Genomic DNA, 9,938 nt, shown 5'->3' with positions numbered 1-9,938 from the left:
TCCAGACACAGAACTAATTTACTTTATTTTCCAGACTGAAAATCCATTGGGCTTGCAAATCAAGTGCACCCCCCCTCAAAAATCCTCTCTTGGTAGCTATTGGTTTCAGTTCAGGAATTTCAACACATGCCCCGGCAGACCACAACTGACAAAGCTCAGTCAGTCTTATGAAATGCCTGCAGGGTGTAGGTGAAGTCTATATAGACACACGGGGAACAGCGTTAAAGTGGATACATACTTATGTGAGGGTGCCAAGTACATAAAGTCCCTACAGTCGTAGACTAGATCTGTGTGAACGCTGGACAAACTGCCAGCATGGTCTGGTAAATATATAACAGAAGGATAATGTACATTTAAGCACCACTGAAGGGCAATAAGCTTGCGTTGAACCATGTGTGCTGCAGGTTTGTTATGTTCATTAGTAATATCAGTGGTAGGAAAGTCCAGTCTGTATTGGCACAGTGGGAGAGAAGTTGTTTCCACACAGTAAGGGAACACATGTTTACTGTAAACACACCGGCTGCATCACATACCTGCATTTGTTCTGATCTGTGGTGGTTACCTTTCCACGAGCTGCCCTCATCAGCTGTGGGACTGCCAGACCTCTGGAAAGGAACAGCTCGTAGTAGATCAAACATAGATAAGCCAGTTTCACATCCACAGACGTTTTTCATAATGTGGTGTATGTATAGTATGTGGAAGATGTGGTTAGGTATTAACATATTATGAAGGGGAAACCCCCAGAGCACAAGTTGCATTTCCACTGCGGTGAAAACAATTAAGAAAAAACAAATATTGACAAAAATCGGATTATTTCTAAGATAATTTAAAAAAGAGCTAATAAAAAATAAAATAAATGACAAAGTTTTATTCATTAATGAAACTTTCTTGGCCAGCCTACCTGCAATGAGGTGGAGGAGTGAGCTCGAGATAGATGCCCACTGCCACCGTAGTGCCAGTCCCTCTCGGTCTCCCCTGCATCATCCCACTCTCTGGAGGGATGCTTGCTCAGCGAGTGGCTGCAACGGCACAAACAGGTTATCATTGTGTCTAATTTGGTCAAATGTATTCAATCTGACGGTGTGGAGGAAGCAAAGGCGTCTAGATTTACCACAGAGAGTTTCCGATATAAAACTTTAAATACCGCAAAAATACATGTGAGCCAAAGGGCCTCATGCAGGAAGCGATATCGGAACAAACTTCCTATTAGTTTTGCTCATATCCATAGTTCTTATTTTACTTGTACCCATTGAAGTAATGTGCAAGTGCTAACAAATGAACCAATGTTTTCTTGTTTCTGCTCCCAGATAAGAAAAAACATCTTGTTTTCACAGACATGAATTGTCCAATGCAAGGAAACATAATAAACACATGAATATAGGATGATTCACTTTATATTATGATATGTTTTAGTGTAATTATAATGATTGGATTATCACATTTGTGGGCTAAAGAAGTACTATTAGTCCACTGATCCCAGTTAAGACTATACAAACCCTCGCCTTCCATTTTCCTGTAACAGCAGTACTGACGATATATATGTATGTAGCCTATCTATAAATAGCTTTAAGGGGGCGTTACCTCTGGAAATAATAATCAGTCGTACACCTCCCATTTATGATCATGTGGGATTCATCATTTAGTACTAGGTAAAGATGTTTGGTGCATGTGGAGTGGACATCTTTCTAATTCAGAGAAAATATAAGAGTAATTTGAGAGCATGTTGCTGCATGAGGCCCGTGGTCATGTTAACTAACGTGCACATCATTTAAACCTGACCTGGCTGGTTTAAACAGCTCCTGTCTACGAGAAGGCTGCTGGTTCTGAAGTCGCCCCATGTGGCCCGGGTCTTCTCTCTGATGGATCATTTTGACCTTTGGCACGTCGGCCATCATGGCATACTCCTCCCTGTTCCGTCCTGTGGACCCGGCCGACAGCTGGCCCGACTCTGAGGACTCCATGGAGCTCTGGGAGGAGGTGTGCCTCCATAGTTGGACCTGCGGTGAAGGAGAAGGGCTCCGTGGGCGGTGGGAGGACCTCTTGTCATTAGGGGAGGGGCAGCGATCCTCACGGCCGTGCCTGCCAAGCCCAGTTCTGATGCTGCCGGGGCTCCTGGGTGTCTCCAAGGTGACGAAAGCTGTCCTGCTGCCATTGGTGATCTGTCTGGAGGGCGAAGCAGCGCGAGATAGCGAGGAGCTGCGGAGGGAATGAGTCGACTCCCGTGAGCGGGTGGAGTCCGATTTTGAATTGTGGTAAGTGTTTGTTCTCTGAGAGGAATGGCTGCTATCTCCATTAGTGGCACGTCTGAGGATGGAGTAGCCCGGCGAGTCTCCGGTACCTGTTCTAGCAGGAGACGGGTTACGGCTGTTGTGATTCTTACTGTTAAGGGAGCTGCTTGTTTCTGTTTTCCGCAGTGAGCGATGGTCAGGAGCGTCATAGCTTTTCCTCGAGGGCAACAAACTGTGACCATCGCGGCCTCTGACAGAACCATTGACTTCAGACTTACGCAGCAAGGACTGAGAAGGAGCTTCGTAGCTTCTCCTCGAAGGGGAGGAGTTACGACTCTCACGACTGCGGCCATTTAAAGAACCACTGGTGTCCGTCTTCCTAAGCTGATACTGAGCAGGGGCTTCGTAGCCCCTTCTTCCAGGAGAGGAACAACGGCTGTCACGACCTCGACCGCCACCAACGCCGCTCGATTCAGTCTTACGGAGCACAGACGGACTTCTGTCATACCCTCGTCTGGGTGGAGACGCGGCGGGACTTTCATGTTCCTGGTCATCCAGTCCGTTCTTAGCTGTTGGGTTACGCAGCAGAGCCTGGCTTTCAATATCATAGCCTTCTCTTATGGGGGAGCCACAGCGTCCATAGTGACCACGTCCATTCAGAGACATGGTGGATTCAGATTTACGAAGCGGTGATTGGCTAGACGAGTAAGTCCTCCTCGGTGGTGGTGAGTGTCTGCGACTGTCACGCTGGCTGTCAGAAGTTCTCCTCGACGGAGAAGTAGTACGGTTGTCACGCCCGCGTTCGTGAGACGAACTGCCGGTGATTTCAGTTTTGCGAAGGGAAATTTGGGTCAAAGGCTCATAATCCCTCTTGGAGGGAGACGAGCTCCTGCTGCCACGACCAGCACCGCTCAAAGACCCACTTACTTCAGTTCTCCTCAAGGCGCTCCTGAAGTCAGACACCGTGGAGGCCTGGGACTTCACTGAACTAGAAAGCGATTTAAAGTTTCTAGGCAGGGTTCCCGACTCCACGCGTTGCCCATGTGCGCCTTGCAAGGAGTTTCTGAATCCCGGCTCCGTACCTTGAGACCGCCCGCCTCCAGCATCAAAGTTGCGCCGGCTCAGGGAAGCAGTGGACTCGGTGCGTCTGAACGGTAAGTTTCCACGCGAGGGAGAAGAGGAACGAGATTGCAGAGCCGAGCCTTGCCTTGAGGACTCAAAACGTCCCGGCTGTTGATGGGGAGAGAGGTGAGAGGAAGGGCTTGCCCGACCATATGAACTGCTGAAACCTTTTCGCCCAGTCGATACCAACGACTCCGCTATCTTAAAAGGAGTCGGACTCGGAGAACGGGGGCCGACTTGTGCCTCAACTTCCACGGCGATTTCATAGGGGTCCGGATGCGTGATTTCCACATGCAGTTCCTCACTTAGAGCCTCCGGCGTCTGCCTTTCAGACGCCACACCGAGATTAGGGTTTCTGAAGGGGATGGTGTCCTTGGGCTCTATGTTTCTGGCGCTGAAGAGAGGATGACCTCTCTCAAAATGGCGGTAAGGAGCAGACGGGCTGCTGTCGCGCAGTGAGCGGGCGCCCGTTGCCCTCCCCAGGGAGAAGTACCCACTTTCCCGCTTCGGTCGGTCTTCTTTGAACCCTCGAAGGAAAAGAGAAATCACACAGTGTGACAGAAATAAGAGAAGATCAGCTACCAGAGGTTTCCTGACACAAACCCAGCAATATTGTATTACTGATAATTGCTCTCGGACACCTCAGCTGGTGACATCAAACGGTATCGGCAAGTAAAGAACACCTTTGGCTGTAACTGGATCTGGATTGGTCAAGTGCAGTAAGTCATATGTTGACTGAAGGCTCAGCCTGCCGGGACGCAGCACTCATACTTACATACTACATGTGTTGAAATAAGAGAGGAGGTCGAACTCTCGTTACAACACCGTCATAAATGCATTTTCCAACTATCTCACATCTGCCAAGAAGCAGACAAACCGCACGTCAACCTTCATGTACCTGATTGCCTGCTGAAATCGTCTCTGCTCCGAGCTTCGTCCATCCAGGCCCGAGGGTTCGGCCGGTGGGGTGGAGGGTCGAGTCGGGTCATGGCGAGCTTGGTGGAAGGGCGACGGATCGGCAGGTAATCGTCCTCCGCACTGACGGAGCCACTGAACTCCCGGTAGTCACTCTGGTCACGACAGCTGGGTGGAAACGGAGACGGGAGAAGAATGACGAGAGTAGAGATGGAAAGGTGAGAGATGGAGAGGAGGGACGGAAAGAAGGAAGAGAGAGAACAATGAAGTCAGTGTGACATGAATTTCATAGAGGAAGTGGTGGAAATATGGTGAAATACTGTGGTGACGATCAAGCTCACCAAAACACTAACATTCAAGTCTATATCAGCGTCCTGGGCTCTCACCTGTCGCTGCTGGCCTCGTCCTCCTCGTCGCCGTCACAGATATAAAGCTCACAGTCGGGGCTCAGGATGCACAAAGAGCTCTCCCCATGACCCAGACGGCCTCCGATGACATCACAGTAGCTGCTCACCACCGACACACCGTCAGAGTCCTCCTGATAGGATGATGGGGGAAGACATGAGCCAATCACGATGACTGTATCTGCAAACAAACGCTTACAAAAACGTCAACATGACCCTTCGAGATCACAGCTGATCAGCAGAGGTTCACTGAACTACAATGTCTGTGTGGGAATGTACGGAAGGTAAAGTCCTAGATCTGTCCGTAGGGCTCCATCTCCTTAAGTTGAGGGTGATCTGAACAGTGTCCGTCCTCTCTGACACGCTCGCATGTTCAGTCTGCTGCTCGATTAGGATTACACCTCTGTAACTCGACCTGGCTCATGGCTTTCCTCATTAACATTTCATCACTTTGGTTTTTTTTCCTTTTCTTGCCATAAAGCCTCTAAGGGTTAAGATATCTTTAAAAGGATCAGAAACTGTGACTTCATCAGTAAATGACAGAAACCGGCGTGCATCCCTGCAACGTCCAGGAAACTACAGGTGGGCTCTTAAACGACCCGTCATCCACAGCGTACCAGAATATATCACAGTAACGCACAGTCACAGCGGTTATGTATGGAGCAGGAGAAATAGAAAAAGAGTAGAGCTGTCAGTTTTAATACTATAAGGAAGCATGCCAAGTCTTATATACCTCTGTCTAATATTACGAGTGATTCCCAAGAGGCAGTAAGTGATCCAGCTTCGTTAATTTATAATGGGAGCCACGCTGCTCCTCGTCATTCAGTCTCATTCTACGTCTCTGACCTTTTTCTTGATTCACTCACAAGCAACAAAAACACTCTGACATGATCTCATGAACTGTGTTTACACGTGGACTGCGTTAAATTAGAAGATTTCTTTACAAACCCAGAGAGACTTTTGAGACGTTCTTTGTTCTACTTAAAAAGATTGTTTTCTATTCTAACTGGTATCATGAAACTTCATAATTTCTGTTCCACAAAACACTTAAATCTGAGTCAAGCAACATAGTAGTACTTCATTCTGTTCCTTCATCTGACCTCGGCTGCCGGCTTGACTTCTAGTGCTCTCACCTTTCTTCAGGTCCAGCCTTCACTCAGCACACATTCTCCTCTTGTTGCCATCTCGGACCTGTTACCCCGCTGCTCTGTTCATCTCCCTCCTCCCTCCTCCTCACCTTGCTGCTGGTGTCTCGGTCCTCGGCCTGGGAGGGGATCGGCGTTAGCAGCACTCCTTTGCCTGATCCGATCCCAGTGTCGGTCCCAGTTTTGGCCCCAATCCCGGTCTCCACTGTGGATTTCTGTTGCTGTAATGCCGCGGCGCTCTCCCCTGCACCGGCGTGCAGGTGCCTCTGACGCAGGCATTCGTGGCAGCGGGAGGGGTCGAAGATGTTGGGCTGGAACTTGGGGCAGATGGGCTCATCGCCGGAGAGGGGCATGGTGAGTCCGGAGGGAGAACCCACCCAATCATCGCATCCCTCGGGAAAAACTGGGACACAACAACAAGGGGTCAAGGAGCAATGTCACAACGATATAAAAACACTTCTAAGTATAAACATAACTTTTGTGGTGACTTGTGAGGTGCATCTATTTCAGTCACTTTACAATTATAGTAACAACATGTTGAATTCAATATTTAGAGTATTTACATTTTTAAAAAATCCAGTTTTCTGGAGAATAACTAAAACATATGCAGCTGTTGAGTGACATGTAAAAACAGAGAAGCACATCTGGATGAATACTTGAGATGTCTTTTATTTCATGGTCCACATTAGATCTACAGCAGAACTGCTGAGGTCGGTGATGACTAATTACACTCGAGGACAGTGAAACACAATCCATCCGAACACTCAGAGTAACATTACTGCCAACCACAAGACACATGCACGGCAACCGACCAGCATTTACAAGAACACAGCCTCTAAATGGAATTCAGACAGCAAAAAGTAGATGGATGAAAATAGTATTTTTTAGCTATAAAAATGATAAGCGTTGATGTTACCTGACTAGAGAGGCTCCTGCTGTCGACTCCACATTGAGTCATTCAGAGTCCGAGGAGAAACTGACCATCAGACCCCCCATCAGCCACATGCCTCCTCTTCCTCATGCTCTCTATCCTCCCGAGCTGCCAAACCCTCAAATCAATCCCATTGGCTGCTCTGACAATGAGTGAAACTGAAGCATCCGCCGCGGCCATGGCGGCTCTCAGATAGCACAGCGGAGACCCTGCAGCACACGCAGACCCGGAGCCAACATGGAGCCGGTGGCCTGCCGGTTCCTCCGTTGAGCGGTTGTATTAAATATCATGGGCTTTAGAAAGCGAAATGAAGCGCCCATGCTAGTGGCAGCTGGCACACGCTGGCTCAGGTTAACGTAAATAAATAAACACTGGGGAGGTGTAGGTTTAACATACATTCAAACACTGTGGCCGTGTGGTCCATGGTTCTCAAATAAGAACTATGCTGTTAGAGACACAACAGGGTTCTCCTTTAGATCACACACACAGGTAACACTGAGCTACGAGGAAACGGAGCTAAGGGTCGATTTCCTGATGTTCTAGAGAGGATGTTGACGACAGCGTCGGGTTTCCTTTTAGACAATAGCAAGAAAAACTTCCACAAGGAACACATTGACACGGTGGCACCAAAAGGTCACTTATTAGCAAGATTTTATTCGTTATTTCATGATAATTTCAGTAAATAGTCTACAAAAACAATTTCAGCACAAGAGTTCAAGAGGCAGGTATGCTGGAAAGATGAGCGATGATAGACGGTCCAACACAGACACAGACACAGTATGTGCATGAATCCTCCAGGTCTAATCTGTTCGACTGCTGCATTCTGACACAAGAAGTCTCTTCACAGTCCCATCACCCCACACGTTCCTTCACTCCCGATGATGCACCCTCTTCCCAGTCTGTCGACGTCTCTGCCACTTGCTGGTCCTCCCGCCTCTGGTTTTACCCTCCGAGCCACTCAGTTTCTTGTCTGTCTGACGGCCTCGTCCGCCTCTGCCTTCCTGCTTCCCTTTCTTTTTCTGCTTGTTGCCGAAAGTGTTGAGCGACGCAGTCAGGGAGCGGATCCTGTACCGGCAGGGAGAGAAAAAAAAGAAACACAGCTGGACTGAGAGGGGCTGGAGGAAGACGGCCACAAGAAACATCTGAAGCAGTTATGTCACCACTGTATTGTTGAGGTGGAGAACATGTTTAGCACTGAGCACGGAACTGATTATTTATTATCTGATCAGTTCATCAACCATTTAGCCTATAAACTGTGACAAGGAAAAATTGGCCATATCTGCACGATGAACATCTTACTTTTTGTTCATGATTGGATTCCCAGCTTTTCTTGGCATGGCTGCTGTTTTCTCCCGTTCTTCTTCCCCCTTTTCTTCAGCCTTGCACTCGCCATTCGTCTTGAAAGCAAAGATTCTCAGTTTTAATACCATTCTACAATAACTAAAACATCAATTACGTTGAGAGCATCCAGACAGAACTAATAGCGGTAAAACCAGCATAAGTTGGCCTGATCAAACACAGATGCAGGTTGTTGAGATGAATCGAGGCTTTGCCGTTTTACCTGATTTGCTGCGGGTCCAAGCAGGTGAGCCCCCGTGAGGTCGAGTTCACTGATGGTCGTCACGGTGACTGTGTGGTTAGGGTGATCGTACTGCATAGACTCCGTTGTACCGGTTATCGCATCTTCAAGATCATCTTCATCCTCCTCTGAGAGATGGGATCAAGTAAATAAAAGACTGTAAGCACATATTCTCAAGTTTTACAAACCAGCGAAATGATCAGAATGTTGCTTTTAACTCACGAAGAGCATCCGTCCTCTCCTTCAGCAACTTTATGTATTCCTTATGCCTCTGAAAGCACACATCACATCATCAGTACATGCGTTTCTTGCATGTTCATGCCAAAACAGATTTTACTCCAGCATCCTTTACTCCACACTTACTTCCTCTCGGACTCTGATCTGCTCTTCCTTGATTTTCTTTCGGATTTCTGCCAAGGCTGTTTTCCTCCTTTCCACCTTGCGTTTATGGAAACCCGTTAAATACTCCCTGACGGAGCAGAAGAGTCACCATTTTAACAGTCTGCAGGTTTTTCAGTATAATCAATATAATAGCAATCAAAGTTTGCTTGGTGCATTGTTTTTGTATTACTTAACATATTGGCCTGTGATGACTGTTAAGGTTTATGTACCAGGAAGTCACTCAAAGCAAAACAAATCAAGAAATAAACTCATATGGAGAACAAGATAGCTTAGAATACCTCAATGCTTCAGTAGTGAATCATTTACACTCTATGGCCGTAAGAATGTAACTTAATTAACTTAATTAAGTAAAAAATACTTCATTTTATGTTAGTGGGAGTTTGTAAAACATGTTTTCAGTTACTTGTACTTGTTTACTTTCATACCATCATGACTACAGCTACACATCATTACAGATAACGTCTCTGTTTCTCAAACTAATTCGAATTTGTTAAAACGTCAACTTGGAGTGCTAACGTACAGGCTAACGCTAGGATGCTAGCTAACGCCTTGAATATAAAACAGTTATCTGTGTAACTTACTGTCTGTCTCTGTCGTCAAACGTCACGACGCATTTGTTCTCTCTTTTCTTGGAGCCGGGTTTAAATTTACCCATTTTGGACACATTGTTGTATTTTTTTGTATTTTTCATGCTGTACACGTGAGTTAACTCTCCAATAAACTTCCGGTATTGGGGAGCACGTCATTTAACTATGTCCGACTAGAAACACGCAGAGAAAAGCCTGCAAGGTTCCGCACGACATAATCGTTTAGGGCAACGCGGTGATTTAGTTGACAGACAGCGATGGTAATCACGTCACCTATAATACATATTCATGTTTTAAGATTTACTATTGTTGCTGCTATGTCAATCTTAACTGCTCCATCTGTAGCATGATGTATTTAATATCTGTTCACCTTGTCTTCCTGATATATGATTTGGCACGAATATGATACCACGTCAAATGAGGTCTCATGGTCTGGTTTTGTTCTTGTCCTCACTCCTCTGACACCTTTGAGGTGATCAGCTGTTTTCGGTTCCCAGGGACTCACATCCAGGCATGCCACCTCTAGCTGGAAGTGTTTCATTCACACCGCTGGTGTCCACTCATCACTTGGCCACACAGAGAATTACATGAAAGAGGACACGGATAGACTAGAGCCATGGTTATC

General features: G+C 46.9%; 2 protein-coding genes across 2 annotated transcripts; both read right to left on the bottom strand.

The window, feature by feature from the left end:
* Positions 1–551: 551 nt before the first annotated feature.
* Positions 552–7,169, bottom strand: LOC311031481 (uncharacterized protein; the record flags this gene model as incomplete). The annotated part of the gene is made up of 8 exons (XM_084037787.1): positions 552–603; positions 902–1,019; positions 1,780–3,877; positions 4,249–4,433; positions 4,652–4,803; positions 5,907–6,217; positions 6,796–6,954; positions 7,142–7,169. The coding sequence occupies 8 exons, from the start codon at positions 7,167–7,169 to the stop codon at positions 583–585; spliced, it is 3,072 nt and encodes a 1,023-aa protein (XP_083893913.1). The 3' UTR covers positions 552–582.
* A 210-nt stretch (positions 7,170–7,379) lies between these two features.
* nol12 (nucleolar protein 12) lies at positions 7,380–9,461 on the bottom strand. The gene is made up of 6 exons (XM_084037008.1): positions 9,308–9,461; positions 8,688–8,793; positions 8,547–8,595; positions 8,307–8,452; positions 8,045–8,142; positions 7,380–7,810 (listed from the first exon to the last, which is right to left on the bottom strand). Exons 1-6 carry the CDS (start codon positions 9,415–9,417, stop codon positions 7,615–7,617), a joined length of 705 nt encoding a protein of 234 aa, XP_083893134.1. The 5' UTR covers positions 9,418–9,461; the 3' UTR covers positions 7,380–7,614.
* Between the last annotated feature and the right edge of the window lie 477 nt (positions 9,462–9,938).

The sequence above is a fragment of the Eutrigla gurnardus genome (genome assembly GCF_963514095.1).
Source record: "Eutrigla gurnardus genome assembly, chromosome: 20".
In the NCBI taxonomy this organism is placed as follows: Eukaryota; Metazoa; Chordata; class Actinopteri; order Perciformes; family Triglidae; genus Eutrigla; species Eutrigla gurnardus.
The sequence above is the reverse complement of the archived record's forward strand: the minus strand, read 5'-3'. Positions and strand labels throughout refer to the sequence as shown.

What these genes read in the sequence shown, in the direction of transcription:
- nol12 (XM_084037008.1), bottom strand. Translation starts at nt 9,417, where the DNA reads ATGAAAAATACAAAAAAATACAACAATGTGTCCAAAATGGGTAAATTT. An exon ending in AGATCAGAGTCCGAGAGGAA is followed by an intron (nt 8,596 to 8,687) that starts GTAAGTGTGGAG and finishes GTGTGCTTTCAG; the next exon opens with AGGCATAAGGAATACATAAA. An exon ending in AATCCAATCATGAACAAAAA is followed by an intron (nt 7,811 to 8,044) that starts GTAAGATGTTCA and finishes CTGCCGGTACAG; the next exon opens with GATCCGCTCCCTGACTGCGT.